We start from the raw sequence: 20,367 nt of genomic DNA on the forward strand, positions 1-20,367 counted from the left end.
GCGCCTGCGCCTGCGGCTGCTGCTGCAAAGGAACAAGCGGACGGTCAGAGCTCTGCCTTCTCCAGGGGCGCGCGAAGCCACCTAGAAGGAGGAAGCAGGTGGCTCAGAATCCCACCTGTAGCTTCTCCAAGGGGGACAAAATTCAGGACAAAAAGGGGGGGCGGGCTAAATGGCCCACGGCATGGGGGGGGGCGGGGGGGAGACAAAATGCTAAGAACCAGGAGGGCAGGCGTTTTGGAGGCAGCCGGTAGCTGCGTGATCCAAGGGGGGCCTCCCTGCCCTTCGTTTTCAGTCTGGCTCACGCGCTGAGACAGTATGAGCCATGAACTTCACCAGAAGGATACGCATCAAAGGCGAAGATAGCGAAGCAAATTACGATGTAAATAATTAACAAAGATTTAAAATGAAGATTGAGGAGTAAGGATTTCAAAGGCATTTTAGATAGGAGAGCTACAGAGTCCCGGGGGAAAATACCCGTGTTGTGCCCCATGTCATCCCTGGCTAAAACATGGAGCAGGAACGGAAAGTCTTAAATTCCAAATAAAATGGATAAACGTCTGCTCTTCTTTGGCACTATCCCTTAAGACTCCAGAGGATTTTTGGGAGTCTCACTTTTGTGAGTTTCCTACCAGTCCTGATTTAATAGACACACCATTTCTTACCAAATTGCACTAGGCTGACGCTGCAAGTTGTTTTTTTTTCTTACCGAAAAATAAAGGTTTGATCCACCGCCCAACGGCTAGCAAATTGTTTTGTCTATAGTAAACGGAGATGTGATTAGGGTTTAAATTTAGTGTATACAGACACTTTTTTGTAATTAGTGTCTGTATATGTGCTGTAATTTCCATACACAATTACACATAACAAATGTGTGACACATGCACATACTGTATACTCTAGATCCATAATTCTTCCCATCAAAGCAAATCAACCTGAGGAAGCACTGAACTATCAGAACGTTTATACTGTGCCTAAGCATTTCCTCTTATCCCCCTAAGAAACAATTTTATTAAAAACAATTTACATTTTCAAACAAGTACTATTTTTTATTACTTAACATATACCTTTCCTTTTTCTGTTTCTGCTAAAACAGTAAGTTTTTCAGGCTTTCATGATTATTTTAGTGCTTGATATCCTAAGGGATTCTCTTTTCCAATTTATCTTTAATACACACTCAAGGATTTTTTTTTTCCTAGTGGATGGATAACCCTATTATTGTTTTTAGCAGGGTGTGTGGGTATACACACACACACACACACACACACACACACATATTTTCCACAGCAATACCAAGAAATAATGCAGGTGATTCAACAAAGACAGTAGAATTTTAGGACTCTGGAAAGCATTGGGATTTTCTCTTAAAGGGAAAAGCTAAAAACATCCCCTTAGATTTAACAGAAATAAGTCATTCAGCGAGTTCATTCAACACACTTCCTCAGAAATCAAGGTCACAACGCACCAACCAACTACCTGATCCCAGAGCTTCCCAATCTAAATTCATAGGGGAGTTCCCTCAGTGGATGCATGTGGCGAGTCCCATGACATGCAGCTCAGCACACGGCTGAATCTGCTGGCCCGGCGGCCTCTGGCCACCACCCTGGTTAGTAGGTCCTCTGCAAGTCTGAAAATCCAGACCGAGGGAGCAGGTCTTGACGCCACCCCCTCTTGCTGGCATAGGTTAGCTTGTGCCCGCTCACCTGAGGAGCAGCACCGAGCCACGGTGCAGGGGTCAGCAGGCCTGGTAAGAAAACGCCTCTAGACTCTCCTTTCCCAAGGGTGGTGGGAGAGGGGCTCTAAAGGAAAGACAAACAGACATGACTCACCCCTAACCTGTGTTCTGTGAGGGTGTGGGGAGACAGCTACAAGGTGAAGGAAGGGCCAAGGAGTCAGAAGCAAGATTCCAATTAGGTGTCCCTCCCCACCTCGTTCTGGACAGCATCCAAGGCATAGCGTTGTGATTGCATTAACCTCCTCTACAGAAACAACAGGAATTCCTTTCCTAAAGGGCAGTATTGGTAATCGTTAAAAAAATCGTGGCGTGTTTTTTTTAGATTCTGATTTTCAAAAAACAAAAACAAAATTTGAGCTCTTACACACAAAACCACCCAATTCTAACGGAAACACCCTTGCCAAACAAGAAGTGTAAAGAAGGGGGGGGGGTCCCTGCCACTTTGTGGGTGGGGAGATGAGGGAAGAGGAACACAATACTCATGTTGGGGAAAGTGTGTTAATTTTCCCTTTACTCCCCTGAGCAAGATGGCAGTGTATTGTTCTCTCTCGCTAAAGCCTATGTTTAGACTGGCGGGAAGAAGAGAGACGCTAATTTCCCTGCTAAGTGTAAAGCTCTATTTACTTAGTGCTATATTGAATTGGCCAAGGTAAACGAACCTGAATCTGCTCTGCTGGAACATGGATAATGTGGGGCGGCCTGTCGCCATGGTGATGCACCGCGTTGCTCTCCTGTTCATAAATGGCATCGCGTTCTGGCTGAGGAAGACTGAGGAACCTTCGGATCATGGAGAGGTTCTCCCACAGAGTCCTGTTTTCTGGAGAGGGGTCTTCTTTCCAGCGCAACAGCTCACACAACCACCCCTTCGAGACAAGGGCAGAATAGGTCAGTTCGTGCCTGGGGGGGGGCTGATCTGTCCCATTAAGAGCGAAAAAGAAAAGACCCTGGGAAGTTAACTTTTTTCATAAGCTCAAAACACTCCAACCTGCTTAAAAAATTTTTTTTTTAAATCTGTTGAGAAAGAATAGCTATGGCTGTCAGGGAGGCAGGCCCTGTTTCTAATAAATGTTCAGATTTGCATCTCAAAGGAGGGTCATATTTTTTAGATTCCAAGGGCAAGACCCATCTCCCGCGGACTTTGCAATATGTGAAACGTGAGAAAAGCCACGTTGAGCGTGTTTCTCGTCTTGCCCAACGTTCTTGTCTGAGTGGCCATCTGATCCTGAAGGTATTTAAGAGATAGGGCAGATTTTTAGAATAGTTTTGTTTTTTCTAAAAGGACTCCTCGAGTTTATAGTTTTTGTATGAGGAAGGAATCTATGTGTAAATATTTGTGTGTGTGAGAGAGAGAGAGAACAGCCACTTGCAGTGGTGTGAGCAAGAACGTGGTCTAGTGTAAGGCATAGTGATCAGAGTGGGCATGAGAAGAATTCTCCCAGAAACAACCTTCCAGAAAGACATCTCGAGGCCTGCTTTTCTCTGCCTACTGCCGTGTGCAACATATGATTCGTCAGGCAAGAATTTTAATAGATTTCCTAAGCTGAGAGAGGGACATGTCCAATGAAGGCCAAAACCAGACCCTCTCTGACGCCTCCCCTAAAGTCCTAGTTTTGATCCTCAGATTATCTATCAGAAACTGAGTGGTCCAACAGAGTACACTGTTTAACATCTTCTAATCACCGTCCCAAGCGTTCTTCATCTTGGCTGCCAGGATGGGCACGAGGCAACGGGGTGGAGAGTGAGAGGAAGCTTGTCCCACTCAGACCCCTTCACCAGCAAGGCAACCATCTCCAGCGGCCATGCTGCCTGCTCACAGCGCAGAGCCACACTCTTCTCTGGGGCCACGTTTGGAGTCATTGCACCTGGAGATGCCTGCACAGTTACCCCATGTCTTCACTGACCCCCTCACCCTGGGGTGGCCAGTGATTGGCTGACCCATTGTTACAGTGCTCCTGCCCTCTTCCCAGGACTCAACTGACCATTCACTCAACCCTTCAATTTACTCAATAAAGATGGCCCTCCCCACTCTTGCTCTCTTCCCCCATGAACACAGACTACCCGAGACCATATTCTTACTGGACCCCTACCTCATCCCTACCTTCCCTCATGCCTTCCAGGTGTCTCATAAAATCCTAGACACCTGATTCCTGTCTTTGGCTCTGCTTTAGGGACTTGACCTAGGATGAAGGGATTTCTTGGAAATTCCAAGTAAATTAGTTGGATGGGAGTGGGAAAAGCACAATTACTTTATCATCTGACTTTCAGAACTAGCCAAGGAGAGTTTTTTATGTGTGCTGTTGGTGTTGCTGTATGGGGTGAGACCAGAGAATGATAGGGCTTTTCTCCCTTGGTCCTATACTGACCCACCAGAGAAAATCCCCCTTCTAACTGCAATTTACAGAGAAAAGAAACAAGGCCATTCTTTCCCAAATGGCCTGAGAGAATTTAAAAGAAAAGATGGAGAGCTGATAACACTGGCTTCCCAAGACCTACATACTAACCAGCCAAGGATGAGACCTATTTTTTCTAAGACATTTGTTTCTCTACTCAACAGGTCTTTAAATTAAACAAAAATGTACAAGGAGAAGGTCATACAATCATGCACTCATTCAGTGCCCTGAATGCATAATTCAAGGCTAAGAGAGCAGGCAGTAGACTGAAGATTTACCTGCAAAAATATTAGTTAAAAAAGTTATAATTGTGATGAGAATGTCACAGAATATGCTTTTTTTCTGACCGTGGCAAATCTATGTTTATTTCCAGAAAAATATGATGATGTGTCATATTTTTGCTCTATTTATCTGAGTCTAATATTAACTCTCAAACTGTATTTGAGGTATTTGAGACCCACTTGCATATGTGCCCTGGAGATATTTATTTAGCTCTTATTGGCAAATATTTGCTATCTGGATTGAGCCATGAAACTATTTTATATTTTCCTACATCTCAGCTATTTCTTTATACTTTACCTCTAAGTTTTGATGCTGTGCAGGTTTTAGATATATATATCTTCCTGTAGGCTTGAATATTAACTATGGTTAAGATGGCATTTCTCCTCCATTCATCAGCTACGGCAATTGACAGGCCCCCATGCCTACATGGAGCAAATTGCTGTAATTGTATGTATCTTTCAAGATGTTAGTGGGCTCATTAACGGGACAGAAAAGTTGGGTTTCGGGGGACTTTGTACTTAACTAGTATTGTATACTACTGCACTAAGTGCTAAACATTGAGTATCTAGCTAAGGTTTTGTTTTTTATGTATAGAAATAAATGCCTGTAACTAAAAATTGCTAAAAGTTAAATTAAGAATAATTCATGTAAGAAAAGCTTCTTGGAGAGAGCTGAACAACTCCAATAATTTTTCCAATCCTTTAGAAAAACTTTTTAAAGTAACACAGAGATCGGTTAGCACTTGGATATATGTGAAAAAACATGTGGATCACAGATGTTCTTTGGAAAAGAAAATCATTAGTTCTTTTAAAATGGCTAATAATGATAGCTAATTCCCAAACAATCACACTCATGCTGGTTTAACAAATATTTCAGAAAAAGAGCCCTGACTCATTCAACAAATATTTTGCTCATATTGTCACTTCTGTGCCTCTATACTTATGAGATGGATCCTTATTTTTATTAATTGCCCATGACTACCATAACATTTCCAGTAGTTTGCTATTAACCTCTGCCCTTAAATAATACTTCTAATTCCTTATCTAAAAATAATTTGATGAATTATAAGTTTGAAGCGTGTCTCTGCTAGCCTTTCAAGACACATGATGATTTTAAGAGACTGAAATCAGATGCTTCTTAGAAAAATATTTAACGGTGCAGCTGGGAACTGTTAGTTCTACAAGGGTATTCCAAAAAGAAAAAAAAAAATAAAAAGGGGGAGTGAATTTCTTGATGTCTGTATCTCTTGAAAAATAATGGAAAACAGACATTTTGACACACTAGTTCTTTGTCGGCAGAGAGGTTGGCTCATTCCCAATTTACACTGGCAAAAATAAGATTAATTTATTCTAATACTATTTAAATACCTTGGAATATTCTGACTCCCTCAAATCCTATCGATTGAGACTCTATTAATGATGACAGTAATCTGATCTAGGTTTTGCACAAAGTGACTAAAAAAGCCAAATGCTTTCTAATTCCCCAATACCTTTTTCTAGGTCACTTTTCCATAAGTGATATTGTTAGAGCCAACAAACTTGGTAAGACCATCAACATGTCAGAATATTGTAATATCTGACAAATAATGATGATTCCCCTCAGCACTGTGTGGGTTTTTAGATGATACACATATAGGTCTGCTTGGAAGAGGAGAGACAAGGAATAAAGAACTGCAGTACTTTGTTGCAAGATGTGAACATAATCACATTTTGAAGAGAGGTCTCTGAGACTTGAAATACTCTAAGACCACAGGCAGGAGTAGTGAGCTACTCCCCAAATCCAATTAGGTCACAACTGTTCCATACAGTAGGAAAGACAGGAGCGTAACCAGCCTTTAAATAATAAGACCAATCCATTCTCAGAGAAGTAAAATGGTACAAGGCACAACCTAAACTTTAAGTGCAGTAAATTTGCCAAGCATCATTACACTGCATATAAAGAGGGCAAAATATAAACAGTGGCCACATGTAAATAAATTAGTAAAACTTTCAGGATGTTACTACTTTTCAAACTGACGAAGTTTAATTTGACACCTTCTGTTCTAAACCCTTTGTTTCTATTCAAAATCACGCCTTGAGCTGTTGCTATCAATCACAGCGCTCCCCCTATTACTTAAAAAAACTGGCATGAACCCTGAATAAGCTGAAAATGCCATGCAGATGAATTCTGAGATAATATGTTCAAACCTGTTATATACAACACAAATCCTGTAAAGTTATGTATTGTAAACCTACATTTATTGAGAACTAAAAGTCTTAAATCCATCTGCCACAAAGGAAATACTGTTATGTACTTTATAGTAACCAAGAACCATCTGCAAATGTCTTGCTACCGTAAGCAAGAAAACGGTGAGGATGCTAAACCTCAGACTGCATGAAATAAATAACATTCTTCTGACTGGTTTTGGTGAGGGATCTATTAAAAAAAATGTAAGATCAGGAGGGGGGGCGGTGGTGGGAAGGAAAAGAGAAAATGCAGAACGACTGCCAAACCAGTACTGAAAAAAAGCAAAACAAACTCAATGACAACACAATGGCAATTTATTATGGTCCATGAAACACATGACTGTATGCTCATTTTAAAGGAAAAATTAGCAGTTCTAAACTCAATATTCTAATGATGTGCTTTACTGACAGAATCTTGTTGTACCACATTTAAATAAAAATCCTGGCACCTTCATCTCTCAGCTGCTAATTTCCAACCAAACTCGATCCCCGATTTCCACTCCACTCTTTTTAGAACAATTAATTCAAGTCAATTCACTTCGAACATCTGAACAGAGAAGGGGTACACAATGACTTTAATTGAGTCAGAAAAGTAATCTCCTTTCCTGAATGAATTCATTGTACCTATAGGGTCTCACCAACATAAAAAGAGAACCCTTCCAGGGCCTGTTCTGTGACAGAGCTGGGAACACATGACACAATGAGCTTCCAGGGGAAAACAGGCTTCAGTATTTTCTGAGGGAAAAAAAACATTTACTACAACATACAGATACGTATATGCTACTGTTACAGGCATATACATTTTAAATCCAAGAGCGGTAAGGAAAAAGAAAGCAAAGGACAATTCATGCTGCAACTAAGAAAGAAGAATACATTTTAAAGAACGGAAGGGTAATTTGAGTTCTAAAAAGCAAAACATTTTATAGTCTGTATTTATTCCCCCCTCACCCTCGTCTTTTATGTGTTATTTGCAGGAGTATTTCGTTCCAATCTCTGGGGCACATAGTATAATAATATATGATATTAAAAGAAATCAATCTAAATAGGGACGTATTTGATACAAACATTTTAGTGGAAAGAATGAATTACATTTTAGCAAGTCGTAGGAACAAGGATTAAGTACATAATCCATTAAATAGTACTTCCAACACAAAAAATTCAGTATTGTAGACTAAACTACACCAGGCATTTTGAAAGAGTACATTTTCAACAACAACTAACTATAAAGCTAGCAATTTATCATTCAGCAAATAATTTTCTACTTTTAAAAGAATCTGTAAGTGTTACTTATGCTAATGAAGACAGTTTTTAATCTGCCCACAAACATGCTAATAGAGGGCAATTTTTTTTTTTATTTACAAAGCTGCCAGCACTCAAGGGTAATTTCATATCAATGTTCTATAAGCCAGGGGGGAGATGGGTTCTAATTGTCAGAGTGGCAGATTCTTTCACCTTTAGCATGAAGCTTTAAAGATAACATAAAGATGCGAAGTGACTAATGATGTTTTAAGCCACCCCTCTGACATTCCAGAAGTGTTCCATTTTCACACTTTTTTATGCTTTTACCGAACTCTGCCTCAAAGACAGCACCGACACATCATGGCTTCTTTGGGGGCCCTACTGCAGACACAGGACCTAACGGAGGTCAACCCCACTTCCAGACTGGAGGCCCGGATGCTTCACATACCAACTGCTACCCTTTTTTTTCCCCCTCAAGAACAATCATAACACCTCAAACAGTGGGAAACAGAACAGTGGCAAAACAATAATGAAAGCATTTTAAATTATTTACTAGGTTAAGAGGGTGAAATGATACTTTAAATACATCAAATTTCATCGTCTAGGCCATTTTTTGGTGGCAAAGTGGTATTGATCTTTCCAAATGCTTGAAATTAACTATTTTCCAGAAGGTCATTATTTGATTAAAGGCATTAAAGTTGAGGGCAAGAAGCGGTGCACTTTTTCTTCTTCCCCATTCAAATCATTGTGTAATTTAATAAAAACCATCCCATCATGTCCTGTAATAAAAACGCTGATCTTAAGATACTGTTCTTTACCTAACATATTAACCTTTAAATGTTATGAAGTTCTTTAGAAGAAAAACCTTTGCTAAAGCAGATAATTCTATAACATAATGAGAGGCCCCCACCATTAACATTAATAAAGATACATGTTCTCCTCTATGGAATTAGTAGGAAATACATTAATCTTTCTCCCCAGTTTAATAACATGTACTTTGTATACTGTAAAGAAAATCTCAGCAGGCACTGAGTAACTTTCCCTGCTAAGTTAACATTGGTCTTATTAAAGAAAACACGGGAAATAAGTTTGAACAGAGACGTACCAATACATTTTCATGCTAAAAGTAGCACATTACATCCACTGCATTTAAAGAGGGCTTTTAAAAAGAAACGTGTTTAAATAGAATATTTGTGTGTATGTGTTCCCCAGATATATTTATTTCAAGGTATGGTTTCTGATACTTGTATTTGCTAAAAAATAAAAAGAAAGAGAAAACTATCACGGTATTTTAAAAGTATTACTAGTTTTACACGTCTACACTGGCACTGTTATAAACTCTCTCCAGGTTATTTAAGGGACTCAGTATCTTAGCCAAATATCTGTGGGTTTCTGTACTGTGAAAATAGGACATACAGTGGCTGCCAGTCAACTCTCCTGAGTAAATTTTTGCCACTTATCTTTGAGAGTTAAACACATCCACACAGTTTCTGGAGGTTTCTTATTAGCAAAAAGAAATGCTCATACAATTTGAGGAAAAGCTCCTATTAAAATTTAGTGAATTTTGAAAAATCAGAATCATTGGTAAGTAATTTTTATTATGTAATTTTGCTTAAAATTTAAGCAAGTAAAAAATGAAAATGGCTTTTATGGTCACTTCTTTTCTACCTTCTCGAAGCCACTGGCTTGATAGCACACATATAGTGTTTTTCTCTTGCTACACGTTTGGTCTGTAGGAAGATTATCAGATGACAATTTGGCCAGAGTAGATTAAAATGGTTCCCACTTTAAAAGGCTGTCAGACAAGGAGTTCTTATAGTTTAAAGAATATTTTCAGGAAGATTAATCTGAGTAGGGAAAAAGGAGGAATGAAAGAAACGCCTGAAATTATAGATAACATTAGCTAGCAAGAAGATAGTCTTGTAATTGGATGAAAACAGAGAACTTCCAAAGAAAGGTTGAATTTTCCTTTAAAAACATAAGATTTGGAAGATCTACTTTAAAAGTTTATAACATCTATCTTAAAAGTTTAATTTTTCTAATACTTCATAAACTAACCTGCTTTCAAGATCCTTTCTTCAAAGCTTAAATGAAGCAAATAAAAATCTGGCTTCCAAGCCCGCTTCTTGAATATGGACTCTGAAAAAGAACTTTTCTGTTTTCTCTCCCCAGTCTAAGATGTATTTTTGACGCTACGTAAATTTCAGTGATATGCTTTGGCTCCTATTTACCATTTACACACACTGTGCCTTAATATCTTCCTTAAGTTTTTATTCTTTCCATATTCTCCCTAATTAGTGTCGTTAAAAAACAGAAAACTCAGTATTCTCAAGATCCATCAATGTTAGCCTTGCCTCCATCATGTGGAATCAAGGACTCCTTTCCACCTGTTGTCCACCACTGACTTGTCAGCCTAGGAGCCTTCTTCCTTTAAGTAGGCTCTTAGGTACCGAATATTCTTTTTAATTACTCCCAAGGGACAATTATTTTGATTTGAACAAAAAAGCTTTTAAGGCATCAAGTCTTTTCTTAACACGGGAAACAGTGCACCGATGATGACTAGAGTTCTGGTGAGGAATGAGGACAAATGCTATTATACCAAGTTGTGACGCCTACCAGGGGCAGATAAACGTGATGTCTAACTCAGCCTCTGAACTTCCTGCCAGGTAAATGTACAGGTTTAACCAATCTTTCTTGAATCCTGTTAGCCATCTTTGAGATGCTCTTGGAAAAAGAGATGCTGGGATGAAAACCATTGTACCACCCAAAGTTATCTTGCTGTTCAAAATGTCCTTTATAGAGAAAATGCTCTCCCTCCCTGGAGCAGCCCTGAAGGCTACTCACAATCCCATTCAGGTCCTAATTCACTGGATTATTTATGAGCTGTTACCAGCACTTCCCCAATTTCTATTCTCCATCCTTCAGAGTGAAGGAAAGCCCTTTCTCCCTTTTTCTGCCCATCCAAACACTAACTCTCCTTCCAGTCATGCTCAAACATCTCACAGGCATTTATGCATGTGAACTTGAGCAAATTACCTTTTTGAGCCTCAGATCTTCCTCTACAAAGTGGAGATAATAAGAGTATTAATCTCACAGGACGGTGGCTAGGACATATGAAATAGAACACATTCAGCACAGTGCCTGGTCCTTGATAACTACAAAAAGGTCTGATGAACGTAAACTGAAGCACTTGCCTTTAAAAGACTCACAGTATAGCTGGGAATCATTCAAAAATAACTACCAGTACAAGGCAGTGGGTGATAAAGGTCAATGATGGACAGACATCAAGTGGAATCCACATGAAGGAGAAAAAAGAGATGAGCTGTGTGGTCAGGAATTCTATACTGATGGAAAATAATACTGGCTTGGCCTTTAAAAAAAATAGGCGATATATACAATGGTGAGGATAATGAAAAAAAGAGGAAAATGAATTAGCAATGTGCTGGGGAAAATAGGTAGACCAGTTGCTTGTGCCTACCATTCTTTCACTATAGCTCTTTGCCATACTGGGCTTTCTTGAGAATACTTAGGTTCTGTGACCTCACCTCCTTTACATGCTGTACTTCTAAGATCCATTTGTTAAGAATTCCTGGCATTTGGGGTGCCTGGGTGGCTCAGTCGGTTAAGCATCTGACTCTTGATTTCGGCCCAGATCATGATCTCATGATTCTGGAGATCAAGGCCCATGCCGGGCTCTGTGCTAACAGTGCAGTCTGCTTGGGATTCTCTGTCTCTTTCTGTCTACTCCTCCCCTGCTCACTCTTTCTCTAGCTCTCAAAATAAACTAAACAAACTTTTAAAAAGTTGTTAAAAAAAGAAAAAAAGTTTAAAAAAATCAAGCCTGGATTTGAATTTGAATTCCTATTCTATTATTTACGAGTCCTATAACTTTGGTTAAGTTAATCACATTCTTTAGACCTCAATCTTCTCTATAAGACGGGGATAATTTTACCACTACTCATACAGTTGTATGAATTAAAAGAGAAAATTCATGCACGGGGTATGACACATGGCAGCAGCATGATGAGTGTCAACTATCACTATTTTTATTATTGTGGCCATTATCACAAAGATAATCCAAAGGAATCTGAGTATCTAGAGAGTTATCGAAAACAATTCAGTTATCACGTCCCCAGCTGAGCCCAGTAGCTTACTCTCACAGACTACAGTCTCCTTAGAGGTAGTTTAACTCACTAGCATCACCACCCACAGAGTCACCTGGGCTGAAAGGCTGGTATTTGAAGTATAAACTGGTATAATCTTGCTGATGGGCAATGTGCAAATGCTGAATGAAGAAATGTCTAGTAAACACCTTTAAAACACAAAAGCCTTTTTTTATCCAATAAGTCTACTTTTGAGAATTTATCCTAAATGAATGATAATTAAAGATTTATACAAATATTTAACTATAATAATGTTCACATTAGCATGCTTTGTGATAGTGAATGTACAATATCACTTCAATCTATCTCAGTAGAAAATTAAAAGGTGTGCATAGCATACGAATACATGTAAGCCGTATACATACATGTGCACATACATGTATACATATACACATGCGTGTGTATGGGTGTGTATAAAGAACATAAATCAGGCTATCTTTAGTTGATTGGGATTACGGTGTTTCTTTGTGTTCTTCTTTATGCTTGTATTTTTTGAGTTATTTTATAGTAGCTGTATGTTTTTAATAAAAAAACTCAGCAAAAAGCTTCCATTAAAAATCTGATATTTCTTGTCTGTCTGCTTTGTAAAGAGAACAATCGTGAATTCCTGCCAATTCTACTCCTTCAGAATGTTTCTCGAATTGGTTCCTTATTTTTCATTCCTACTGCTCTGGTTCAGGCAAGAGCATTTCTTCCATGAACTAACCCTGATGGGGTTCTTTAATCCAGGCCACCCCCAGCTCAGCTGAATTACATTTATCATAAACAAATGTCCACACAAATAGCCCTTTGAATGACACAGTCTTCATTTTCCTTCATCCAAGGGGCCTGGATGTGCCCTGAGGCTCACACTTGAATGAGTAAGTGTTAAAAACGCAGCAAAGGATTCCCTGTAACACTGAAGTGGCAGTAAGTTCAAGGGGGAGAGTGAGCGAGCTATAAAAATGGCACAATCTGGACCATTTAGTTGGTGGCAAGGAACTGTATGCCTCTCTGTAATTCCTGAGGATATCATAGATTGTCACAAAGTGCAACAACATGCATTCATAATGATGCTGCAGTTCAAAAAAAAAATAAGGTTCAAACTAAGCTCATCTAAATAGGTTTAAGGAGACAGGGTAGCACTAGTAAAGGCTTCTGTCAAAAGCAAAATACATCTGATTGTTTAAAGAAGCTTAATGGCAAACTTCACTTTTCCCAAACCCCTCAACTCAAATGAATATGTACCCTTATCGGGCAATGTTATGAAGCAAATGTCTTATCATCTATTAAAATTTCACAGGATGTATTTTCCTATTCAAAATTGTGAAGATCATGAAGAAAATAATGTTGCTGAATATCCATATAGTCTATGTGCAAAAAAAAACCCCAAAAACAAAAAACCCAAAACCCCAAACCTCTAAAAACTTGAACTCACAGATCATTTCTAGGTGATGGTTTACCTGATACAGGGATTTGTTTGCTTACAAAAATAATTTACTACACGTTATTTTAACCAAGTATTTCTTCCAATGCATTTTCAATTGATTTATACAAAACTTTTCAACACTGCAGATATCTCCTTGAATGAGCTATATGTCCCATTTTGCATATTTAGGGGCTAGGAATTAAAAATTTAAATCTTCCCTCTATGATATCCTAGGAAAGATACCAAAGAATTTTTAAAACCAGGGGAAGGCAATTTGGGATTGTAAAAGTTATGCGATTCATATCCTAAGAGGAACGATCAAGCAGGCAGGGTCATTATGAGCTCCCGAGTTGCTTATGATTTTGCTGATAAAGTAACACCCATTTTGTGGCCAAAACCCACATCATTTTATCCATTATGCAAACCTACTAATCAGAGGTTGGCTTAATTGAGGGACTCAAATCTTGTGATTCACAAGGACACATCAAAAAAAGCAAGCATAAATATTTCTAGAAACATCACATGGGTCCCAGTGACAATGGCCGGGTTATAATTTTACCAATAAAAGGAGACAAGGGAGGCTGGGCTCCCTGCACAGGCCATCTGAGTCACCCCTCGTGACCACTGAAACGGTTTTCTACCTGGGGAAGGCAGGCTCCGAGAGGGCCCCGGGGGAGGAGAACAGGAGTCTGACCCTACTCGGTCTTTTTTGAGCACAGAGCCCCCTGCCTACCCCCAGAGCTCCCTTAGTTAGGAATGTGCTGAATTTTGTGACGGCAAAATTGAGAGCAGATGAAAGGTGCTTCTGAATCATTTTGTTCTTCTACAAATAACTATTAAGTGCCACCTATGTGCCACCTACTGTGCAGGCTAAGAGGAGATGTGGGGACAGATATAATAGGGAGTCACTTCCACCAGCACTTACAGTCCAGGGAGGAAAGAACAGCTCACACCTCAGATGTAAGTTGATATTAAAAGGTGACGCTCCATGGACACAGGATCCCCAGTCTCAGGGCGAAGGCCCCTTCTCACAGAGTCCTCTATATGGGGCAGCAGGATGTTGGGAGAAAAGGCAGCCAACCACGTTTCTGTTTTTGCTGCTGTTGTTTGAAACGCTATCGCAATGAACCTAGCCCCTGCTTACATGCTCGGAAGTGAAGGACACTAGTAAAATAAGCATACTATAAAGTCACAAATAGCAAAGGTTTCCCCTGCAGATTCAAGAATTCGTCAGCTAATGTACTAAAAAAAATTATGTAATTTCCCCCCCTTACATATAGTTTGTCTAATCACTGATCTCACTTCTTATGTGCCATCGACCCTTCTGGCAAGCTGGTAAAGCCCACAGATGATGCCTTTCCAGAACAATGTTTATGCATAAGATGATGAAGAAAACCAATTATGCTGAAATACAGTTATCAAAAATGTGATATCGTGATACAAATGCTTCTTTATTAACACACTAAATAACAAAATCTAACAACAGATCTGATAACTACTGTAATTTTATAGTGATGAGCAGAGATAATATTTTGAGATATCTGCAGTAACTTAATGTGATATGAAAATATTTGTGAATTTTACTTGTGACACATTTATGGGTATTGTTAATACTACTGTGATTTATTGCCTATATTGATAACTGAATGAAATGTTAAACTTCAGTAAAATGTTAGTAAAAATAAAGATTTCTTTTTCTATCCAAGTTCATGGACCCCTTGGGGGAAGGTGGGCCACAATTAAGAACTCCCATCACCCCCCATGGATGTGTGCATGTATATACACACATTTGTACATACAATACATGCACACATATATTTTAAATATTTTTCTAGAAGTATCTTCTATAAGCTCCTAGTAGTTTAGAAAACTTTGATATTTATGGATTCGTGGAAAAGATTTTTTTTTTTTTTTTTTTTTTGGCACTAAAGGATCAAGCCTGTTAGAGATCGGTTGGTTGGAGGAAAACAGTTAATCACTAGTGCAGTGTAATGGGTCCCAGAGTATGTCCTGAGGAGCCCTAGGTTTCCATCAGGACATCTCAACAGTGCCATCCAGTCCTCAAGTCAATCAAAATGGGGGAAGACTTCTGATTTATTTATGTCCGTGCCGGATGAGAGTTCGTTCAGAAAACAATAGTTTTGACAGCTTAAAAAATTCTGATTAGCAATTGCACTCGCACATATGTACCTCTCTGTTTTTTCCTGGTCCTATTAAAAACTTAGAAAATGGGTTTACAACCTCTGAATAAAGCAACCATATTCTAATTTAGTTAACTTCATACTGTCCAAGTAACTGCAAAAGCAGACAAGATCAGCAGGGTGTCCTCTGAGACATGTCTATCTGCCCGAAGAGGGACACTAGTGAGGTTTTCTGAAGACACCTGGGGTTCCCACGTGGAAGGGGTAAGGTAGCAGGGCAGAGCGAGCAGGGAGGCAGGGACGGGAACAGTCGTGACATGAGCATCCCACGGGGCATGGGAGTCTACGCAAAGGCTAGGACACCAGGGGTAATCAAAGCGGCAATCAAGTGTTCTCGCGCTCATCAGCACTTTCCACAGAGCAAAAGATTATCAAGTATTTGCCTTTGAGATCTGAGGACAGGGCAAGAAGGAGGCTAGTCAAATAGAGGATTAAAGCAAGGAAAAAAGTGAATAGGAAAGATGGTCAGCGGGGGTGGACGGGGGTGGGACAGGGAGAAAATAACTGAGCACACAACCATCTCCTCACTAAATATGTAGCACAATGCTCAATTTATCCAGAAATATAACATAACTTTCTGCCTAGAAATTGAGCTTGATGGATAAGGCTTTAGTCCTTATGGTTATCCAGGGTCCAAGTTATTTAGTCTCTTTAATCAAAATACTAAAATAAAATCATTACCCATTAGGCTATTACCCTTCCCCCAATCTCCAAACGCACAAGCAAAAATTAATTGCAAGCCAGGAAGAAAGAAGGCAATTTAGACAGTAACAGCTTGGCATGGACTGAGCTGGATTTCCTAATAGCATTTGTCTGTTTGTGAATGTATATTTTATTTACAGCCTTCACTTCCTTGACCTTATTGAAAGTAATTTATTTTTGGCTAATCTGCATTTCATTTAAACCACCCAATACTCCATCAATGAACCAGCCAAGTAGCACCCATAACAAGCAGCACTCGTGCTGGCGCCATTAGTAAACGGGTAAACATTTAAAGGAGACATCTGGGAACGGGCACTCCTCGGCCGGCAGCTATTAAATGCTACAGGTACCAATACATGGACTTGCAAACACGGGCCTTGAGCCATTCCTTGAACTGAGCTGTCATTCCCTGCCGCCTTTTTCTTGTTTACTTCCTATTTCACTAATCTCTTCCAAACCTGGGATTTCTCATGGACCAAGGATATTTTTTCCTCTTTAATGTGTTATCCTTCCCATGACCTATACTGGTCCCAAAACAGTGAGATATGAACAGGAGAAGTCCAGGCATCAGTTAAAATAAAAAAAAAACAAGCAAACAAAAAAAAAAACGTGTTTGAGGAGGAAACTCTTTAGCAATTTTCAAGTCCCGTTTTGGCAGCTACTGCCTCACCACGTATTAGGCCAAGCTAGTTCCCCAACTGACCTGAGCTCGTCGCAGGCCTGTACTGGGCTGGTTCTCCTAGGTCCCTGACAGTGAGAGAGAGGTCTTTCAGGTAGGTAATAATCAGTCTCAGATGACTTAACACCAACCTCGGTTCGTCTCCTACTATTAAGATGAAGTTCTTACCCTGGATCCCAGACGATCAATTCTCCCCACTCTGTCCCACTGATGAATGCTCTCTGGCTACACACTCCAAAGTAGAGCTTTGTCTGTCCCCCCACCAAACTAAGCCCTGTCGGTATTCAAAACCTTACCTCCTCGGTGTCTCATACCCAGCCTAAAACACCTGTTGGCAGTACCTTCAATCAAAATAGCATCCTCTTTCATACTTGTGCACCTGTTTCAGCAACAAACACACAGAACCTGTAACTGCAAGGGGACATTCGACATAATCTGACTCAACCTATTTTACCTTCCCGAAGGGGACGTTCAGAGCCTGAGAGGTTAAATGACTTGCTTGAGGCCACACAGCATGATGGGATCGCCACACTTTGCAATCCTCAATGCTGTCTCTGAAAGATGAAGTTTACGTCCAAGTTGTTACACAAACCATCTTCGAGCTTGTAAATTAGCTACCATTGCCCTATCTCTATCTGCCGTAGATATTCAGAAACATACCCTCCCATTCCTGTCAGCTAGGAAGAAAAAGATGAGCTTCACTGTAAGCTATAGTGATGATTTCAACAATGAAAAATGCCAATAATACGTCCAAAAGGAAACAGAATATAGCCAATTCTACTTTCCTGAGGATCCAACAGCAATGCAAAAGAACAGGTGCTCAGTGGCTGGGGAGAGGGGATTGAGGGGGGCAGGATACAGTTTTGTGAATTACTTTCTACTGAATCTTCAACTATGACTTGTTAACAGATACGTTAAAACTGCCTTTTATAAGACGGGGTAGTCTAGCTGGGTCCACAAAGAAAACTGCAATCTTATTTTGAACAATGGGATTTTTATAGTCTAATTAACTTTAATGAAGAGACATGCTCTTCCCTCATACTCAAAATACTGAATATTCTCAAACTCCATACATACCCCAGCGTCCCTACACAGTAACTCTCCCCCCCCTTTCCTGAGCTCTTTTGTATCAACAGGTGTGCTGGGAACAAAGAAATCCTAATACACAAAAACAAAAGTTTGCAAACACAGAAAACTAGTGGATGATTTTTCAGAATGTTAATGAAATCTTTCTTTTGCTATGGAACAAATCAAGTTTCCTTTACATAGTGAGTTCTACTAATGACTGAGCAATGTGATTCAATTTGCATGCTGGCTTATCCCTAACATATCTTGAAGGAGCTGTGCAAAGACTTCAGGGTTATTAAAGCCTGGGCAGTAGCAATGAAGTCATAAGATGCAGGGTTTTTTGTGTGTGTGGGTGTTTATTTTCACCTCCACTTCTCTTATTTCTTGGACTAACCACCACACAACTATGTTGTGTATATCAAATCCTTTCTTGGGAATCCTAAAAAACAAGTGACTGAAGTAGGAGTGGCTTGATCTCACTAATTAGTGACCAGTACCTTCACTTTTGTGTTAAGGATTCTGAGGTGATACCTGCATGCAACAGGAAATATTGTTGTGACGGATGGCTGAGGTGGGGACTGAATGGAATCTTCACGATCTCTGCATCTTGCCAAATGACTATAAAGGCAGATGAAGACTGTGAAAAGAAACTGACCTAATAATCTGGTATTAATCATGATGAGAGATGGGTTCTAACTAAAAGGCAAATACGTTTTGCTTCCCTTTAAAGTTGATATTCAGGCCAGAAGAAAGTATGAAGAGCCAGAAAAATGTTAAATTTCCAGTTGGAAGATATCATGGAGCAAACCCAAAACACAGAAAATAGCCAGAGTAAAAAGAAAGAAAGTTCTGGTCAAAATTTGGTAAGTTTTTTTTTTTTCTAATATGAGAAAATAACAAAGGAAGAGGGAAAATGAATAAAGTAAGGGAACAAGAATAAAAAACCCACAGGGCTATGGGAAATGGCGCGTCTTCTCAGATAACAGGAATCACCCCAGAGTCCTAGGAAGCTTCCAAAAGCGAGGTTCATAACTGAAGTAGTAAAACAAAAATAAAGATAAAAGAAAAGGAGTGTCTTTTATTTGGCATTAAAAGACATTTAACTAGGCTGTATCTACAGTTTTAAATGTTCTCTAAAGTGGATTGTGGTGAACCTTCTCCAGAGGTATGATTCTAAATTACTACTGATCCTATTTCTTTCTCCTCTCCTAATTTTAGTTTTCTACCAGCTTATTTGCCTTCTTAGGGCTCTAATACTTTAATTTTTTTTATGGCTGGATTCTTTTGAGACTGGCAATAACTCTGGCCTTATATGGTTACCTACTGAGCCTGTACTTTCTACCAGGCTATCTCCAATTTTCTTACAGAAACAGAAATCACTGGTTTTCAACTCTACCTTTCAGACTGATTCTGCAGATCAATAGACATCTCTAAGAAATAAATTTCCTGATTTGCCCCATTTTGTTTTTTAATTGCCTGGGATAGGACCATAAAGCATAAACTAGCAACTTTTCATTAAAAAATAGGGAAACTGTCCTTTAAAAAGTAATACATGCCCAACATTAAATATGCTCCAAGATTTATGGTCAAATAACGGGTTTAACCCTGAAAAAAAGACAAAGGCACAGACCAAACGGACAGTATCCCTCCCTCCCATCCAAAATAAACATCAGAGAAAATAATGGAAAGTCCAATGGAGAATCTTTTTCTCATCTGAGTTTTGGTGAAAGCGGGAAAATGGGATTTGAGGAGGAAGGACTGTCACAAAATAACCTGGAAAAAAAAACCAGGCGACTTCTCCATTTTTATAGATATGTAACTTCTTCTCATTGCATCTTATTTTTATTTAAGCACATCTTCAACACGCACACATACATACCCCAACTCTTAAAAAAAAAAGGGGGGGGGCCTGAAATTTTAGTTACACCACATGTGGTTTTCATTTGTGAAAAATGAACAAGCTGTTTGTGGTTAAACTGTCTAATCGCCTGTTATCAATCTAGCGCTGCATTCAAGATTTACAGGATACATCAGCTTCTGTGCCACATTAGCTGTAAGGGGGGGGGGGGGGGGAGGAAAAAGGAGGAGGAGAGAGTTTATCCTGAGGAATAATATTTCCAATGCAGCCACACTCGCACTACATCTGGTTGTGCTGGTAGCGGCAGTTAAATTGAAATATTTCACAGCGTGTGTCAGAAACATGCAGAATGGTAATTATGACAGATCTGATTAAGCCGGAGTGCCACAAGCTCCCTGGCCAGCGCCGGTTGTGCAGGTG

At 39.6% G+C, this 20,367-nt stretch overlaps 1 protein-coding gene across 1 annotated transcript in view; it reads right to left on the minus strand.

Moving 5' to 3' along the window:
- Nucleotides 1-20,367, minus strand: part of SATB1 (SATB homeobox 1) — a 77,256-nt gene that overhangs the window by 3,991 nt on the left and 52,898 nt on the right. Inside the window, exons 9-11 of the mRNA XM_029938769.1 lie at nucleotides 2,392-2,595; nucleotides 1,607-1,796; nucleotides 303-501 (exon numbers count right to left, since the gene is read on the minus strand). Coding sequence (XP_029794629.1) covers nucleotides 303-501; nucleotides 1,607-1,796; nucleotides 2,392-2,595 — 593 coding nt within the window. The remainder of the gene's footprint in view (nucleotides 1-302; nucleotides 502-1,606; nucleotides 1,797-2,391; nucleotides 2,596-20,367) is intronic.

The sequence above is a fragment of the Suricata suricatta genome, chromosome 5 (genome assembly GCF_006229205.1).
Source record: "Suricata suricatta isolate VVHF042 chromosome 5, meerkat_22Aug2017_6uvM2_HiC, whole genome shotgun sequence".
Classification (NCBI taxonomy): domain Eukaryota; kingdom Metazoa; phylum Chordata; class Mammalia; order Carnivora; family Herpestidae; genus Suricata; species Suricata suricatta.